Raw genomic sequence first — 20,919 nt, forward strand, 5'->3', positions numbered from 1 at the left:
ATTCAACTGTGTACATAATTTTAATTTTTTAGATTAATAAGTATACCTACAATTGGATATGTTGCACAGGACAATTGCTCCCGGGAACAATGCTTCATACATATTTTCTAAATAAAATATAGTTTGGTAATTATACAGCTTTGCATCACAAGAACAACTAATTCCTTTCTGTATTTCAATATTTTATTTTAAAATATAACTTAGATATGCAATAAGAAACAATTTGTATGTTAGTTACTTTCCTAGAAAAGGGAAGTAATCATAAAAAAATATATATTAAATTTCCAAAAATGTTTTTAGTATGACTTGTTCCTAAAAACACCTTTAATTATTTTAAATGTTGCTTACCTAACTCAACAAAACATGTTCAATAATTTACAGTATTCCATAATTCACAGTATTTACAGATGCATTTAACAAAATTGTTTACACCATTTTACGGTATTTTAAATGAAGCTAGAAAATAACATTTAATGATTTTAAGAATAATGTACAGTTAGAAAATATTAATTATAGAAATGGTACCAATTATAGCTCATTGTTTTTTGCTTTTGCATACACATACATGCTAGTCGCTCGGGTAGTGCTATAAGGCCTGTTTGTAATAATACGGAAGCTGAGACAGATCACTTAAATACAGACGAATCTTGCAAAAGAAGTATTTACAATAACATACATGAGGACACTGACTCGTACGGATTAGCTCGGCAATGCCCAGGTCGTCAGTTTACAATAGTCCCAGCGACCAATAGAAGCCTAGTATTTGCCCATGGTGGTACCATGTCTTTTTACATTTTATACATGGAGAAATTGTTTCAAATACAAGAATGTTTAGTGTTCTGTCATTTCTTTGTGGTTTATTTTGATTATATAAGCCTATGTAAATCCTGATCATGTTATGTTCTCATGAATTTTAAAATTTTTTAATGAAATTAATTTTTCATAATTATAATATTCAGTCTCATTGCTTCCCATTTGTAATGTTTCCATGAATGGCAAAAGTTGGAAACGAGTAGTGAAACATAAATATCTTGTGGGTCCTGGATCATTTTCCTTTTTTAAGTTTCTGTATCATTGTTTAATGGGCCTAAGCAACCAAAACTCAACTCTGTTTTAGTTGTAAAATATAGCCTACTAACTTTTCAAAAACAAAAACAAAATGAACTTAGAGTGGTATTTTTGAGCACAACTAACGTTACTTAATTATCCTGCAAAAGGGCGCTCTTCAAGTCCAACTTTATTCTAAAACCCTGAATAGTTGGGAGTGTGATGAAGTCCAGGAAAACTAAATTTAATGCAGTTTTTTGAACCTACGCCATTGCAGTTTTGCACTGTTTGTCATGGAAAGATTCCAGAAATAAAAAAAAAAAGTAAATAAAATTATGAAATTAAAAAATTCACAGAAAACAAGACTGAATCAGCTGATGTCGGACAAACGGAACCAACGATGAAACTAAACATCGCAACTCTTGTCACTGTAAATCTTCTTTGTTCGTCAGTGCTATCTTCGTTGTGAGGTCCATAGTACTTGTTGATCTTCATCGTTGTGTTTGTATGTTTGCTGCGTTGTCCAGGTTTGTTGTCTGCCTGCATTTAATCTGTCTCGTCGTCGTTAGCCCACTGTGTTCCTCTGTGTTGTTATATTATTTTTGCTATGAATAAGTTCCTTCTATCGATTTCTTGTGCTGTATGATATTTATGTGTTGAACATTTTTTGTCCGTGCTGTCGTAGTTGTGTTTTCCTTAATACTGCCTCCAAATACATTTTCATATTAGCAAGTAGTAGCTGGAGACAATTCGTGCTTATTTTACAAACACACAACGCATCCCCACTGCGTGTTTTGAGTGGCCCAGTGAAAAGGAGTCTAAATAAGTCAGAGATAGGCTTGGAATATTTACAAATTTATGGTCTCATATAGTGTTATTTAATAGTTTCAAACAACTTTGGATGAAAGAAACGTTTAACACATGAATTTGAAGTTAACATAAATATACACTAAAACATAAAATAAAAAATAAAATTTAGGCTTGTAAGGGGCTATCACCCCAGCGTCTCCCCTCTGGAGCCGTGTTTGCTCCTGTCAACAACTAAATGAAATGTGGTTTTGAACGAAAGAAACTTTGATTGGAAGAATAACTATAGCCTAATAATGAATTAAATGTCTCATTTATTATGCTAAAATTTACTTCAATATCTGTCTCAAAATGATAACACCTAATTTACTAAATAGGTACGCACGTTTCTTGTTGGCTCATGTCCGTACACCTCTGTCAACAATACTAGTCAACCACAACTCACATGCATTGTGTCGCAAACTCCACCTCGCTCATGTCTCCTCGAGTCTTCCTCGCACCGTCGCTCAACGCCCCAACTCGCTGTTATTGCTGGCCGTAGGACTCGCTGGTATCACTCAAACAACTCGAACAACTCAAAGGACTTGTCGTCCTCGAAAGCCTGCAGAAATGTTTGGTAACTTGCAGATAGCTTTGCATCACGAGTGCGACTGCCAAAGCTTTCCTAGAAGCCTATTGGCGTTACCAGCGAGCCGATTATGCACAAGCTGCATTCCACAGGCCAGGTGTGGTGGTACGTGATGTCACTTCTTGCACACACGCCAGGTGTGAAGGGCAGGGGTTGATGACAAGCGGCAGGTGATGGCGCACCCTACCACATCTCAGGCGAGCTACGTGAAGCATGCACATATTCTGGGAAGGGGGGGAGGAGGTTTTCCCAGAGGCCCACACCAGGCCGGCCCGGCTGGCCTTATGCTTTGCAGCTGTATCACAGTGTGTCTACTAGACTGGTATTTTCTGATTTTAATACTTTATTTGCTGAAACAAACACTTGGCAAAATTCAGAAGTGTCAAGATTAGCTGGACTCTAGTAAATATTGCTATTTAAATAAATTATGACCTTACATTTGTGTGATAACTGTGATACAAGATATGGGGCAAATCTTTTGGGGTATTTCAGGTACATCAAAATAAATAAGTGTAAATTATTTTGATGCATTTAATTCTGTTGTGTTTTAAGATCAATGATGGTTAAATTTGTACATTATTTAAATAGAAACAACAGAAACATTTGTCTCCTTATAAGTATGAAAGAGACCAAAATTTTAAAAAATTGAATTTTTAAAGTTATACTTCTTAGATGCGTTATGAAAAAAATGATGAGAGTGAAATTTTAAGATGCGCGTGCATCGCTGTAACACAAGATTAACAGTTTGAAGCTGCCTGCTAAACCGCTCAAAATGTCTCGAAAAAAAGCTACCAACAAAATATAAATAGAACCTCTATTAGTCGCGCATGTTGGCACTCTCATCGCCTCTGATCACTGTTTTCATATTTATAATATTTATCCACTTGTTTCTAGTTTCTACATTCACAACACGTGTTTTAGTTTCATACAAGTGCAAATTATATATGTGCTAATAAATTATATTCAGTAGTGATTTAAATTGAATATTTTGATTAATATTGATTACTATTTGTAAATAGTATTAATAAAAAAAAATGTGCTTAAATACTTTTTTAAGTGCTCCAATATAATTGAGGTTAACTATCCGTATGTATTATTTATTGATATAATTTTAAATATTATTATTTAATATAATTAATACTAAATTATTAATATTAAATATTTATTATTGGTTATTTAATATTTACAAAATAAAGAAATAAATTTAATAAAAATTTTTGATAAAAATTAAAATCGAACATCAAATTAAAATATTAATTTTTAATATTTATTATTAAATTGAATAAATAATAAATATTTATAAAAATAAATAAACAAATTTAATGAAAACTTTTTGATAAAAATGAAAATGAAATATAAAATTAAGAAAATTATAAATATTTAAAATTAAGAATCTTATAATATTTAGTACAGATTATGTCATATATATTTATTATTCTCTAAATTTTATTTAATTACTTTTTCAAATTTAAACTGAACTTTATTGACTGTGTTGACTATCTTTTTCCAGCCCTTTTATTATTTTATTGTAATTAATTATTTGCATGCAATTAAAAACTATTTTTTAATGATGCCAAAGAAGTATAACTTCTCATGCGCGTACATAAGTACATGCACACATTTTTTTTTAAATGTGTAATATTTTAAAGTTTGAGGTAAATGTCATATGCACATGTTAAAGGAACTCATGTTGTGAATTTTAGTTTACGAGTGTATGTTGAACAGTTATTTGTTGATGTAGGCTGGCTTGCATAGTCAGGTTAGAAAAATCAGAGCAAAAATGTTGCAGATCAATAAAATGGTAAAATTCTTTCGCTTTGCCTGAAGTTGTGTAGTGTTTAAAGGTGTCCTTGTAACTTTTAGAGTAAAAATAATGGTTAAGGACAAAATTGTTTGGGGAATCACTACAAAACCGAAATAACACATAATTGGTTGTCAATAATACACTATGTAGGTATCGCTGAAACATAAGCCAACTCACAATGAAGCACTGAAATGCAAGGTAAAACATGAATTCAGAATATTTAAAAATTAACTTAGTTCAAATATATTAAATGTAAAGGAATGTAATTAGGTATTTTAGCATTAAGTTTTTAGCAAAATGTATGGACCAAATGGTTCAGAAAATTAAATTTAATCTTGTTTGGTTATGCATCTCTTACTGATTCATGGTTACATTTTTGATAGTGTTTTTTTATTGTATGAACACTAGTAGTGTAATTTTTATTTTTTTTCTAATTATTGTGTTCTTGACGTGTTTTAAAAACAGATTGTTTTATTATCTAAATCAGGGGTGAAAATCTGTGGGATTCCCGGGGGGGGGGAGGGGCCTGCGGAGTTAAGTTTATCATTCCTGTCTCACAGTCACAGTTTGCAAGCCCCGGGGGGTATCCACAGCGAGGGGTTTATAGACTCCAGGATGGGCTCTGGGACTTAACACTCCTCTTCCCCCCAGGATTTACACCCACTGTTAAAATGATATGATTTTGGAAGAATATTTGTCAAGATACTAATTAATGTTTTTTTTTGAGTTGCACTGAATCATTTTAAATATACAAGATTTTTAAAAATGTAAATTTGAGCACCATAATCTCTTGTTGTGTGAAGTATGGGCGTGTTGGTTTGACCCAGGATGGAGCCCCTGCGGTTCGCGCCGGCCAGCGATGACGACCTGTACTCGGGGTACAACGAGTACCCGTCAGCCTTCAGCACCAAGGACCTGGAGCAGGACGAGGTGTTCCAGGAGGCAATTCGCACCAGCTACGGCAGGAGGCCGATCGTTAGTCCCGTTCGTCGCACTCTGCGTAATATCTGTCTTGGAGATGTTACAATTACAGCAAAGTGATTTTTAAATGTTGACTGCCTTTGCCATTATTACGTGTCCAAGTCAGTCTTATCTGATACTTTATAAGTTAACCTCTTAAAAAAAAAAAATCACAGCCCATAACTGCATGTAATTGAACGCAAATAATATACTTCGCCAGGTTTACACCCTGTCAAGTTGGCTAGTCAAGAAAAGTATTTTAATGTCTTAGCATCTTATTGATTGTGTAACTTTAAAAATGGTTGACCATTTGAAATGTGTGTATTCTGGGTTATAAAAATTAGGGTTAGTTTTGGCATAAAAATTTTATTTGTGTTTGTGAGAATTTGGACAATTTCACATTATTGATGCATGCATGTACAATATACTAGACCCAAGAGAATACTGTAATTGCCATGTGGCAGGATGACATTGAAATTATGTTTGAAAAAATTTAAATATTGAAAAAATGTTTAGTTAAGTTCTAGTCAACTTTAGTAAGGATATGATCATTTATCTCCAATAGTTTCACATGTAAAACTGAAAGATTTTTTGCATTCAATATGACAATCCATTGACTTACATGCTTTGATTTTCTGTGGTAGAAAATTCAATTATGTGTATTAAATAACTAGCTAACCACTCATTGCTTGACTTCTGCAAATTTCTGGACAGTGCTGTTATTGTAATATTGTTAGAAGTTGTGTGTGATTAATTTAAAACATTCTGAAGTATAGCAATAAATTCAGTAAAATGCCGGTTTTCATCAAAAAAAAATTTGGGTTGTAGCTACGAAAATGTAAATATAAAAGACTATTTATTGTTAGGAGTATTATGTGTGCCAGTTTTTTTTTCCTCTGATTTAACCCTTAACTCTATTAGAAGTAAAATATGTAATATTTCTTTTCTTGAAATGTATATTTATACTGTTTTATTTTAATTTTGGTTACATTCAGACACACATCATATATGTATAAATGTGTACACATGTAAAAGATATTTGGAAATTGCTGGGCTAAAATAAATGTGTAGCAGGAAATGCTAAATGAAGCAATTTTTTTAAAGGAACATATGTCCAGACACACAACTCTGAAACGTTACTGGTGCGAACAGTATCGTGCAAATGGGAATTTGTACATATAAGACCATTATTCCACTGGCTGAGAGATTGCGTCATCGCAGCACACAGACGCTCAAACACTCGGTGGGCGCAGAACAGGGGTGGCTCCAGGATTTATTTTTGGGTAGGCCCAGAGACTGTACCACAGGGGCTTAAGTGCAGTTTTGGTAGCCCAGGCTCTACCAGGTGGTCTGACTCCCACATCAAAGTGTGGTCCGGGTAATTTTTTAAAATTCAGATGCAAAGTGGTAAGTTTTGTGGCTTTCTGAGTGTAATTTATTTGTCTCTGAAGTCCAATTTGTGTAATATTAATCATAATTATTTTAAAAGTATTATTGTAAGTCAAGAAAATACACTTAAAACTTATAAAGGTAGAAAATTAATTGTTAGGATTAAACTTGTGTTAATATTAGGTGAATATAACAACACAACTCATGCGTTAATGTAAAATGTTACAAATCTGCAGGTGAATGAGTAGTTTCATTTCATTACAAACTGCCCTTCTCAAAGGGGCAGAAGATTACAGTTTTTTTTATTTACTTATCTTACAGTTTTCAAAATAAACCTAATGTTTACGTAATATGAATTGAGTCTTTTTATAAAAAAGGTCTTATTTCCGGTTATCAATTTTGAAAATGGTGGTTAGGCCCGGGCCTCGCTGGTGCTGCCTCTGGTGCAGAAGTTTAGAGTTAGCCATATGCAGTAAATTCTCCAGTAAATATCTTTGCAGTTTACATTCACACTTGCATAGTAGCAGAGAACATGCCACTGAATTGCTGCATGGCAGTGGATCAATAGAATCTTTATTATTATTATAGCAAGTTGTGGTTAGCATTCCCCTCCATTTTCAGAGAGTTTTGTCACACATTACGAGCCAGTTTTAGTTACTGCTTCCTCTGTATTCCTGGTTTGTTTCAGGTAACGCCTAAACCCGGAACTGCCATGCGACTGGGGACCTCGTCCGGGGTAAGTTGGCTGTTACACTGGTACAGTGTACACTGTGCATGAGTTCTCAGTGTCACAATGACTAGGGACAAGATTGTATGGTTAATTGCGATAAAGCCAAAATAACACAGAGATGCAAGTTAATACACCATATAACTCCAAAATGATAGGTAGATAATACACATATAGCACTGAAATGCAACAAAATAATCATGAAATTATTCAGCATATTTTCAATAACCTAATAATTTAATATATTAAATTCAATAGATGTAAATTATTTAGCATGGAGTTCAAAATGTATATACTAAAAAGATTAGAAATTTTTTTTTAAATATTACATCTGTTATTAGTACATAACTAATTTTTACGTTATGACATTGGTACATTTTTCAAATGCACATTTACTTAATGATTTATTTGTATTGTTCCCAGTAGCTACACATGCTTATTACAAATTATGATATTGTAAAATTGCATCATGTAGGTATCAGTCAAAAAAACACTGTTTTGATGAAGTAAGTATCACTAAACAAGTAAATGTTGTATTTGTTATCTTTATGAATAAACAAGAGTTCATAAAAACTAAAACAATACCACAGAAATCTCTGGTTTTAAAAACAAAATTAGCCTAAAAATAAAACCCAAATCTAATGAAATACCAGGGTGTCGACAAATCTGGAAAACAGGAAAATGTCGGGGAATATTTTTTTTCTGGAAAAGTCAGGGAAATGTCAGGGAAATATAACCTAGCCTCATAAAAGTCAGGGAAATTCTCAAGGCAATTAATAATTATTTTACTAAAATTTACAATTACTGCTTGCTTGCGCATCAGTATTTTCTGTTGCGGTTTTTCTAGGACGTTTAACAAAATTAGTTGCGTAGTACCGTACTTTCCAGTACGGTGTGCTAGTGTGTTCTTTTTGTTCTGTGCCAGAGACAGTTTCTTGTTATGTTTTGGTAATGGCTGCCGGCCGGATTCGTGTGTGTGGATGTTATTACCCTCCAAAAATTGATAGTTTCAAAACTCTTTCTGCTGCTATTAAAGATCCCCTACTAGAAGCAAAGCTTGCATTCTTTATAACCCTGGCCAATCATGTTGAATCTTTTCTCACTGAATTCCAATCAGATCTACCTTTGGCCCCTTTTTTGCACAGTGCTCTCACATCTGTTTTGAACAACCTAATGACAAGGTTTGTAAAAGAAGAGGTACTTAAAACAGCAAGTAGTCCTAAATCTATAGATGTAAAAGATACTAAGAATCTAACATCATTTGAAAAAATTGATATAGGGTTTGCATGTCGTGCTGCACTAAAGACCTTCAGATTATGAAGTTCCGTCGTGATTGTCGCAATGCAATAGCGAAAATGGTGTCAAAGTTGTTGGAACGTAGTCCTTTAGCTTATCCACTGACAAGAGCAATTACATGCTTTGATCCTTCTGTCGCAGCTGATCCCAAACTTCGAGCACGGCGAATGACTTCTCTGCTTGACATTCTGATGGAAAATCGTTGGCTTTCTGGTTCAACCGCTGACAATGTTCTTACAGAATTTCAGCGCATGTGTTCTCTTCCTTCTGTAACAGTATCTCTTAAGAAGTACACAAGAAGTACAGTGCAATTGGATTCATTTTGGAATAGCATTTTTCAAGAGAATGGTAGTAATCCATCAGTTCTAAGAGTAATGAAGATGATCATGATTCTGTCACATGGAAACTCGAACGTTGAACGGGGTTTTTATGTAAATGCTGAGTGTTGAATGACGAATCAGAAGGAGACCTCATTGATTGCACGGCATATCGTCTATGATGCTGTCCTATCCTATGGTGAAGTGAGAGATGTCCCTATCACCAAATCTCTTATTCATGCGGCCAGAAATTCTCGAGCGAAGTATGCAGAGGTGAAAGCTAAAGAGTCCATTGATGCTTGTTCCAAGGAAAAAGAAAGGTAGCAAAAAAGGTATGCTGAAATTGCTGTGAAAGACTTGGAGGAAAAAAAAAAACAAAATTGCTGGAAGATGCTGCAAAGGAAGCAAGTCGTTTGAAAGCTGAAATAGACACACTGAGGAATCAGTAATTTTTCTGTGTAGTGCTGTGTTATTTCAGTGTGGTCATATGTTTGTGTGTGGATTAGTACAGATGTTGGGATTACATTTAAATGGTATTGTTGATCTATATGCATAATATTTTATTGCTTGCAATACTTAAATTTATTTTGAAAGTTAAAACATTTGTATTGCATGGTAAGTACACTATTGTTTACTTTGCCTTTAGTTTAAGTTTTTCATTATTTGCAAACATGTTACAATGCACCGAAGGTCTGTTCAATTAAATATATAAGGTTTTTTATTTCCGTATAGATACTATTATGCAATCGCACGCACACACACTCTCCCACACCAAAACTAGGGAAACAAAATTAAAAAAATAATCTTACAATTTACAAGAAAGGTCAGGGAAAATCACAAATTTTGATCTGGAAAACAGGGAAAAGTCAGGGAATTTTGTAGAGCTGGTTTTGTAGACACCCTGAATACTAGCCAAGTATTCTGGTTCTAAAATAACTGACTGCTGAATTTTCTCATTGCCCAAAAGGTGTAGGTTGTTGAGAGGCTGTAATATTTAACAAAATAATCTTTTTGGGTAATTTAGGTTATACAAAAAAGACGGGGAGGGGGAAGTAAAATAACAAACACTTCGGACAGAGTCCGGACAGAGTCCGCCATCTCCTTATGTTACACAGATGCTTTTTTACACCAGTAAATTGAAACATACTTATTCAACTGTAGTGTTCACTTTTCAATTACATTAACAGTCTATAAAGCATGGCATAGAGTATTAAAAACCTATAAACAGTGGCGTCTCGTCAGGGCAAGCAAGGCAAGCAGTGCTTGCCCAGGCAGTTTCCAGACATTGTATTTTTTAAATAAATATTTTATTCAGAATAGTATTTTACTTTGGCTCGTGCAGTTAGGTGTATGTATTTTTTACACTATCTTCTTGGGACCCAATACTGTGCGCTGTGCACTATAAGAAAAAACTAGTTGACACACAAAACATGCTGTTTTAGAAGCGCTGGTAGGACCGCTCTCAGCAGGAAGGCTGCCGCAGTAGTTTCCTTTCGGAAGGGGGGTGGCATGGTACAAAGGTTCAAGGAGGGGATTGGCTGTAAAAATACGTGGTAGAAGCTACGAAGGTAACGCTTTCTTGCCGAACTGAAGCGAACATGTCCGCTTCAGTTCGGCACGGCAGGTGGCGAGGTGGCGTTTCAGGAATGGAATGATTGACGTGCCAGTTTCTTGGTACACGTACCAGTTAACAGAGTTTCTGTTATGTTATGTTATGAAGATAATTTATTTTGTCTTGGTACGAAAAATACCAAGATTTAATTTTTACTAGTCTAGTACATTTGTATGAGGTTCTTCTCTTTATTAAGTACTTACTTTGCCATGCGTTGTCTGTTTATATATTTTGTACCAGATATCGATGATACTAAACTCCCACTTAGTATATAAATAATGTAGAGTAGGTATTTTATTATCAGAATAATGTAAGTAAAATTTATTATTTTTCAAAAATTATTTATAATTTAAAAATAAATGTCAATTTTTCTACCTGTGGAATAGTCAATGTTCAGTTAAGAAAACTACTTAAATAGCACCCTTTTGTACCTTGAAATCCATATTCTCCCAGGGGAGGACCCTGACCCGGACCCCCCCCCCCCCTGGCCATGTTTTGGGGTGAACGGATTTGTTGCTTCCCCTCATGTAAACCTCACGCCTCGCCACTGCCCATAAATATTGTTAAAGAGATTTGTTTTCAAATAATCTTGGCATCCTAATTAGAGGCAAGTAGTCTTGGCTTCTTTACCTCCATGGTACCTCACATTATGAGTTGTTATAAGATAATTGCCTAAATCCACCCAGAGACTTTACAGCTTATTGATCAATTATTATTATTATGGTATTATGGTAAATTAAATTAGCTGATTTTGTCAAAATAGTTTTTTGATTTTGTAATTTATAAATTTGATTTCACAAAAAGCCGGTATGAATTTTTTAAAATAAATTTAAGTTATACAAACAGTTTTTATAATTTTAAGTAGCATTATATAATTTTATAGTACAAATTAAACATATTTTATTTTAGTCAATTTGTAATTAAATAAATTTAATCCTATAATATGAAATAAATGGCTTCACCCATGGCAAAAACATATTTTTGAACAAAAAATTAACAAAACAGAAACTCGAACCTTTGCAAAGAAATAATGCTTCATTTCTGCACTAAACTTCTAGGTTCTAATTGATGTCAACATTCGTTAACTGGTAAAAAATAATAATTATTATGACAATTGTAGCTACTCCCTTTGGAAAAGTTATTTTTCTTCCAGCAGTAGCTCCAGGCTGTAGCGAGGTAAAGAAGCTCCTGGGAAGATATATCGACGCCCTGACATGTCACATTGATAAAAGGTTTAATGATTTAATCAAAACAATTTATAATCAGGAACAAGAGTTCAGCTGAGTAATACAATATGCAAATGATGTGTATCAAGCTAAGTGTAAAATGTGCAAAAACAGGTACTTATTACAGCCTTAAGCTTTTCAATCAGAAGGAGGTAGTGATGATAGGTTAGGAATAGCCCTAACAACAATTATAAAAAATAATGTAATTGACGGCAATGTAGTTGACTGAATACGACGTGAGAATATAGACATTGTAGTCCAGTAGAATTGTATAAAGAACTGAATGGGCAAATATTTAAATCATAATAAGCACATAAATTCATTTTGGATGGAAGTATACGTATAAAAAAAAAAGAAAATTAAAATCCTAAGAATTTTGATAAACTCATTTTTATCATGTTTAATAGTAATTGAAATCTTGAAAGGGATTTTTCGGTTGATAGAGACTGCTGGTAGTGCAAAATTTAAAAAAAAACCCTCACACAATGAAAAAATAAAGAACAGAAGTCCGTTACAATAGTTTAGGTTTTGACGTACTTATTATTTTTTTTTTACTTATTTTTGGAAAACTTTGGTAGAATAGTGCTTTGAAATATAGAGGTATTTTTTCCAGTGTAAAATAAAAATTTTGTTTCTTTTAGTGGACATGTTCAGAATATTTGAACACTGTTTTGCTGTGAATGTGATGATTGCAATGATGTATAAATCGATAGGTTCTTTGAGTGATTCTTGCCATGGGCGTAGATCCCGGGGGGGCCAGGGGGGCCCGGGCCCCCCTGGAATTAATGGGCCCCTCCTTGGGGGGCCCACTTCGTGATTTTAAAGTTAATGGTGTACACAACATATACATATATCAGATTATTATTTACAACAACGACAGATACTTTGACATGCTTTACATTCCTACCTTCGAGTTCTGTAGTTGTTTTCCCTTACCCCTTCTGCAAAAGCCATGGTATGGAGTTTTCCAGTGAGAACTTTGAAATCCTTAATTCCTAGAAACCTTTCATTCCAAAGGACGAAGCTAGGGTAGTGTTCCGTTAGCATTTCCTCCCCATTGTTACCCACACTACCTTGTCCTCTGAAACGACAGTATTATAGGTTTCAGGTAGTCTGTTTTTAAAGTGGTTTTGCTCTCGTGTGCGCCAGTCTTCTGCTTTCTTGGCAAACATCAACATGGATAAGTTCGTGACGCTGAAGAAACGGAAAATAGAATCTGATTCTCATGTGGTAAGATTGATTGTTTTATAAGTAGTGACTATTATTTAGGTAATATATTTTATTTAAGTGATTATGTAAAGTTATTTATTCCAGTAAATAAACAACTTAATACTTTAACATTAATTATAGCAGAATTTAGTTTATTTACGAACTGAAACTTATATACCATTTTCTGGAATTTTTTAGCTCATCTCCATTCTGTAAGGCTAGCTGCTCTGTACGTTACATTTGAATATACAGGGAATAATGTTTTTCCTCGTCAATATGGAATTAAAAATCACTCCCCTTTTATTATCAAACGATAATTTTCACAATTCATGGCCGATAATCACTTTATAACATTTGTTATTTGATAACTGCAACACTGCACAAGTAAACAGAAGTAAGAGTGAGAAAGAAGTATTTAAACGTTACACATCCGTATTTAAGTTAAGAAGGAAGCAAACGCGTCTCTTTAATAACTAATCAAGCGGCATATTTTAACTAAATAATTCACTGCCAAAATACTGATTATACTAAATATAAGCCGAGAAATGTATGTGGTTCAATTAGCTGTAGGATAAATTTCATAGTTCTATCTCCGAGATTTTTCATTTGTGTCATAAGTTTTTTTTTTCTTTTTTTACCTGGTTGATGCCTTTACTAAATAAAATAGTCTTTAAGGGTTTTAATATGATTCGATCGTTCATTTGATGTTGATCCGTTTATTAGCTTTGGCACTTTGGGTTTTTAGGGCGCATCAAAAACTGTGAACAAAGAATTACACGAACAGCATTTGAATCGCAGTAATTATGTGATGTGGCATAAAAAACCCGACAAAGTGCGAGTCGAACTCGCGCACGAAGGGTTCCGTACCATTATCTATAAAAACTGCAAAAAAAATCATGTCTGTTGTATGGGAGCCCCCCTTAAATATTTGTTTTATTTTAATTTAATCATTTATTTTTAAAGTGAAATTAGAATAAACACTTTTGGAAAATGGTAATAATGGGTTGGGTGTTATCTATTTGCATTATATTCACGTATATTATTTTTATAGATTTTTTCATGGATATTTTTTGTATTTAGGTTAGCAAATTATTCAAACATGTTTGAGAGATCACTTCTTATAGTCATTAATTAATAATTACTAAAACATGTTGCTCTGCTTTATTGTTAATATCACTTACGTAAAAATAAAGTGTATAACATACGAGCTTATCATCCAGAGAAGACTTGTTTCGGTTGACCTCTAGCGCAAAATTCTTAAACCACAGAATTCACGGGCCCCCCCTGGAAATCCTACAGATTTGCGCCCATGATTCTTGCTAAGGGTAAGATTGATTTAAACCTTTTTATGGACTAAGGCCATTGCTGTTTTAGACTGTATATTATTGAAAAACCTCCATGTGATGCTCGCTTCAACTGAAATAGATCACCAGTTGAGCATCTTTTGCCAGCATTTACCAAGTGTTCAACTCTCTTGTCTCCTGATTGTTTAAGTTAGTTTAGTGCTTGCTTTAGATCCAAAGATTCCCAATGTAAAGTCAATTAGTAGTCTTGTGAACCTGATTCTCACTTATGCATAACATTTTTACAATTCTAATTAGTCTGTCCAATTTATAGATATTCAGCATGACTGCCTTTTTTTTTTTCATCTTCTTTGGATCCCATCTTATTTGCTAATAGTTTGGACAAGTTCATGAAACCATCCTGTAGCAAATCTACAGTAATTTCATTGTTGTGGAGCATTAATAAACCCCAAAAATTCAGGTTTGTCAGCTAGAGATGAATTTATGGGGACTATGTTCACAACTTTTGATAAAAAAAATGCATTATGATGAATTATTAATAGCATGTGTGCACATGTCTGCCAGCATTGAACACTCTGCCACATAAAGCAGCATGTTTCTTTTAAACAAAAGTATGGATGAGCCCTAAGATGAATGATGATATTAAATTAGAGCTTAACATCTTGTAGACATTGGGGTAATTAATTGGTATTATGTCTACAAGTTACGATAAAGTCACAGAACTGAAGGACGGGTCATGAAAGTCACGAAAAAGACACAAAATAAACAGCAATGTAGCTGGGAGTTCTGCAACAGCAACCTTTTCACTACGTGCATTTTTATTATGGCCCACTTCAGTTGTTTCTACACATTAAATAGTATATAAATAAGTGGACACAGTTAACTTTAATCACGTGTAATTATCTCTGGAAATATTTAATTTTTTTAACATAAAAATGGGCATGTTACTACTAGTAGTAGAATTTTGTAGTATATGTATTTAATTTTTTTGGTTATATATAAAAACTTATGTTGTAGTATAAAAAATTTTGAGAAAATTTTTTTAAAATGTTGTGAAAATAGTTCACCAGGCATCAGTAGACCCGTGGTTGGAGGTAATGAGGAGGGATGAGATGAGAATGAAGCAGTGTCAGATTGCAGGGCTGGGGAGGATCTCTGGCTCACTGAAACATCCACCAGGTTTCCCTCGTGTGAAAAGATTCTCTACAGGCCCTCAACCACTATGGCCCCATTAATAAGTGTTGTTACATTTAGGTAAGTGTGAAATGATTGGGTGCGTGAAATGGGTCTGCTCTATATACACAATTGAATTGTTTGTCTTTGGTACAAGTGACATGTCGTAAGCATGGAAAGTTAGTCTGTTATTTTTGCAGTACCGCGAAGGCACGAGCTTCATCTCCCGACAAGCCACCGCGGTCCAGGACGGGTTCAGGCGCCCGATGACGGCGGTCCGTGGGGCGGGCTACACTTCCCAGAGGCCGGGCACTGCGTTCGACCCCCTGAACCAAGCCATGAAAGGCCCTTCACCGCAGCTAGAGACGAAGAAAGAAGAACTGTAAGTACTTGCCATGCATATTGTTATGATGATGAGGAGGGGAGGGGAATCTATAAATAAACTAGCCATAGAGGAAGCAACAGTGTGTGATAACTATGCATGAGGCCATGTGGCAGTGTTGACGGTTCTCCCTCCCTCTCATCGTTGTAAATGTCCCGTGAACTGGCACCCACACAATAAACGTTGACAGGTGTTCATGATGCAACTGTGCCCAATCATTATTGTTTTTGAATGAGACTTCCCACACTTTCAGCAGAACATACCGTGACAAAACTGCAGCCTTCGCTGGTGTTTATAAGAGGACATTTTCTATTCCTCCAGCCTTGCGTGCGTGCTAGTTCTTATAGACGGAAAAGACAAAGAGTAGCTTGCCATCTCTTCTTTCTCAAGGGCAAAGGGATGGTTAAAAAAATAAAATGCAGTGGATGAAAGGAAAAAAAATGTATAAAAAATAAGTCTTCTGAGATACGTGGTGTGACCTATATGCAGGGGCAACCCTTATGGTGCAAATGTTAGAATTTTTTTGCCCAAAATAAAGGTATGAGCCATAGGCAGAGGGCGACCCTTCTGCGCGTAAATACGGTACTTCAGGGAAGATCTGGCCACTTGGTAACTGGTTAGTGATTTTAGGAAGGACGAATGCATCATCTGCATATTGAGTATTATCTTCACGAGGAGTCAAAACGAATGACGTACAAGGTTTTGCAATATCTACAGATGTAGCAGAAAAACTTTGAATTGCTAGGTGTGTAGGCTTACATGACATACCCGGCACCTGTAGACAGTGTTCAGTGATGAGAGTAACTTGATTTGCTGTGTCAAACAGTGCACGAACAACCAACCACCTGGGCTCTAGAAGCATTAAGAATACATACTTTTGCTGCAGGGAGCAACACTGTTGTTGCACTTGTGGCCAGAGACACTGCCGATGCAACTTGATCTGATTCAGTTTCTTTTGCAGAGACATTGGACTCCATGTTGCCATTAAATTTAATATCAGCTTTATGTCCAAAGTGCAACAACAAATCGTGTTTAGAACCACACTGATGATGCAAAGTATTGGATTGACACTGTTTAGAGTAGTGTGAGTTTGCAAGACAGTTGACTCACACCTTCAACTCCTTGACTATGTGGTAGCGATCTTCTGGAGAATGCTGGCAGAAATCAGAACATTTGTGCAGGCCATGAGGTCCTGTCCACAAACCACATGCAGTCTGAAATAATGACTTCAAACACTTGGAAAACTGGCCATGATTATGAGCCCAAGTTGGTGAGCTTTGCGATTTTGGGTTAGGCTTTGTGTTTGAAACCTTTGTCTTTACTGGGCTCAATGCTTTGTGTGCCCTACAGTGTTTTTACAAAATTGTTACAAAATCACTAACTAAGGGTAATTCACTTGAAAGTGGAATTTCCCAACGAGCACAGGGTCCAACCTTTTGCATACTTTTGGGAGTAAAATCAAATTCTATTGGTCAAAAATTCAACATACACAGCCAAAGCTTTCAAAGCTGACACAACATGACATACCATTCAATAATTGACACAGGGATTTTAGGGAATCTGTATGGGCAGCTTTAGTAACAGTGATGTAATCCACATCAAGCTAGTCGTGGAGCTTTGCTATGTCATGTGCAGTAACCAAGAACAATTGTAGTTTTGACGAGTCCTCACACACACACACACACACTGTGCAAGATCATAAGCGTGCTAGATACGGTTTTCTGTGAGACAAATACATATCCACTGGTGCAGAGCATATTTCAGACATGTTAAGCTTAAAAAATTCAGATCCTGAATGTTCACTTGAGCACCTACACAAAATTTACTTACAACATAAACAAACTAGCACGAGTGAAGATGAGTGTGAAACCAACTAACACCGCACTACTACAGATAATATTTGAATTATATCCGTCAGTTTTATGATATCAATAACACCAACTACAATTAAATTTTGTTAATTAAAAATATTATTCAGTGTGTACAAATTGCACTTCCAAACAATATGAATTAAAATTTATCTTTTATTTTGACAGTGAAACATTTAATTTTGTCAGTAGAGTTTTTTTTTCCATTTTAATTTTTTTATTCAAGCAGGAATTGTTTTAAATGATAAATTTTTGGTAGTTTAATAGCAACATTTTGTTGTCGTTATAGCAGCATTTGATCCTTTTCCTTTATTTTATTTTATTATGTTCAGAGCACGTGACTTTGGCAGCTGTTTCAAATCCCCTGTAGTTAGTCGGTCATTACTATACCATTTTTCCTACAGTTGTAAACAGCGTCTCGATACGCAGTGCAGTGATTTGTCATTAAAACATATTATTTTATTGGAAAATGTAAACCCAACAAATGGAAACGCAACAAAATTTTCTACTAGTGAAGTGATTTGTAAAAAACTGGTACTACAACTTTTGATGCAGATTTAAAAAAAATTTTCACTAGTGTTCTTTGTTATGCTTGTTCAGTTTTTAAAGTTAAAGACATGATCACCGACAATCCTCTTGTGTCTGTGTGAAGCAAATGCAGACCAGGTTATTGAAGTTATGAATAATAATTTTACAGTAAATGATGATTTCATATTATACACAGAACTTGACGAACAAAATATTTATGATGTACGTGTATTTTCTCATTACTTATCTCTATCTTTCTCTCTTTGCTCACACATACTTTTACATATGCAGTCATATTTGTAACAGGTTTCTTCTTCAAGTAAAGATGTGAAAGATGATGATTATGATCCTCTAGATCATTCCTCGGCGAGTTCCTCTTTTGCTTTGGTGGCCTTGGCTGATAAAAAGAAAGTCATAGACTTTGCTGATACTCATCCAAAATGGAAGTTCTCATGATTAAAATCGAGACTTTCAATCTTGAAAAAAAAAATATTATTCTCAAATTTGGAGGAAAAAAACCAAACAAGGTGGCACTAAAAATGACAAATCTTTATTCATTTACTCTGAATCATGGGGAAGATTTCAGTATGCCTGAAGTTGTTATTAACAAATGACGAGAACATTACAACAATGGGCAATGGCATTTGCATTCCCATATTTGTAAGAAAAATTTCACTTTATTGCTAGTGATACCTGGGCAAAAATGTTCAAAGGTCAACATTCAATAAGACAGCGAAAATTCACCAAATTTGTCAGCAAAAGTGATGTTGCAACTTTGCAAGAAATGGTGGCGGCAGCAGAGAACTTTTGTATACAGAACAAGACATTTAATGCCAATCTTCAACCTTGATTATGTAATAAACACTGACCAGACCAGATGTCAGGCCACTGGATTACAAGGGTGCAAAGACCATTTTGGTGCAGAAACTTAATCACTCTACGACCACTGACTCTTAAAGCGCAGTACAGTTTAACTGCTTTAGGGAAACTGTTACTCCTAGTATTTTTATTTATTTTTATGTATTCTGTCCTCGGATTGCTGGTATTGTCAAGAAAGTAGAAGAAAAACATAAAAATGTTGTCGTTACTCTCTCCAAGTTAGGAAATCTAACAAAAGAACTTTATGCAAAAATCTCGGAAACAACATTAAAGCCATAGGTTGATAACAATAAATTAATTCTATTGTTTGATTTGTGGAGTGGCTAAGCAGATTTAACATTGTACGATGAGACATTCATCAATGAGCAAGGCAATGTAACGTGTACTATGAAAGTCATTCCACCCAAATGTACTCATATGTTTCAATCCTGTGATGTATATTTCTATTGCCAAGTCAAAAATGTAATAAAAATATTACAAAGTGCCCCTGAATCGCTACAACAATAGTGAGTTATTGTTAAGAGAAGAGGCAATTAAAATACATTTAATCATTCATCATCAATTCAGTGCTCCTGTTTTCACCCCAATAATTCAGAAATGCTTAGTTTGCATCAAAATTGATAGAGGAAAGACCTTAATTTAATTTTTAATGAAGTATGCTTCCCATTAAATCATATTTTGAAAAAAATGTTTAAAAAAATGCTTTCATAAAATGTGCATGGTATGACCAATATTTATATTTTAAATATTTCTTTGATAATTATCACCCTAAAAAAATGTAATTTTTCTTCTAATAACAAATAAAAAGCAGTGTAGATTGTTAATTTATAGAATTTTCATAAATGTTTATTTTATTCAAAACCTCACCCAATAATGTAAATTAACTTTTTAGTGTATTTAAATTCTGCTATTAATAGTTTAATATTGTGAGAAATAAAAATAAAAAAAAAATATATATATATATATATGGGTATTGAACCTTAGCCGGTGAATTGTCAGACAATGCGCTTGACCACTCTACCACACCGCTGACTTGAAAATTCGTGAACAATATCCCTCAAACTCTACTTTAAAATCCTTATATAAAGATATTTTTCTTGCTTCCTAGAGCCCACTCAGGCAAGATATTTTAGAATTTTGAAAGAGGCACCTACTTGCATCTACTCACACAGTTTAAGCCAGATTGTTGAGCCTCGGTTCGGACCCTCCTTTTGTTAGTTGAAAATCTGCTTGCTCTCCATACGAACTGCGTCATTTATACCATTTTGGAGCGCTGTTTACTGCTGAACCTCCCCCGCAAATGTGAGGAATGTGACATGTCTTAGTATAATATGATGGTTTGCAGGTTATTAACTGGGTGGGGAGAAAGTCAATGCTCAGTTTCTTTTCTTTCTTCTCTCGTGTTTCTTTTTTAGTTTTAAATCTGAAGATTTTCATTGATGTTAGTAATAAACAGAAGCCACAACTAAAAATATTACAGTATTTTTCATGTGAAAGACCTCTATTGCAGAATACATAAAAAAAAAATAATGTTGAACGTGGACTAGCGGATGATGCCATAATTCTTTTTTTCATTTAGTGTCGTAGTAAATAATATTTTAAAGGGCTGCCATAAGAAAATCTCATATATCTGTTTGTTAAGGTTTTTCCATTACAATTAGTTTTAGATACATTTGTTCTTCAGCCAGTATTAAAGTGATTTTTTGTGAATATTAAAACAAAATAGGATGGACAAGTAGGGAGGTACTTGTACAACTCAAAAT

General features: G+C 34.4%; 1 protein-coding gene across 4 annotated transcripts in view; it reads left to right on the forward strand.

Annotated features, from left to right (window-relative positions):
* Positions 1 to 20,919, forward strand: part of LOC134531665 (intraflagellar transport protein 88 homolog) — a 150,706-nt gene that overhangs the window by 55,898 nt on the left and 73,889 nt on the right. For 2 of the 4 annotated variants that reach the window (XM_063367445.1, XM_063367447.1), the window contains exons 2-4: positions 5,114 to 5,270; positions 7,324 to 7,371; positions 15,700 to 15,881. In XM_063367445.1, coding sequence (XP_063223515.1) covers positions 5,114 to 5,270; positions 7,324 to 7,371; positions 15,700 to 15,881 — 387 coding nt within the window. Of the gene's footprint in view, positions 1 to 4,149; positions 4,485 to 5,113; positions 5,271 to 7,323; positions 7,372 to 15,699; positions 15,882 to 20,919 lie in introns of those variants that run through there. The other 2 variants (XM_063367448.1, XM_063367446.1) reach the window with 2 other exon arrangements.

Source organism: Bacillus rossius, chromosome 5, assembly GCF_032445375.1.
Source record: "Bacillus rossius redtenbacheri isolate Brsri chromosome 5, Brsri_v3, whole genome shotgun sequence".
Lineage (NCBI taxonomy): Eukaryota > Metazoa > Arthropoda > Insecta > Phasmatodea > Bacillidae > Bacillus > Bacillus rossius.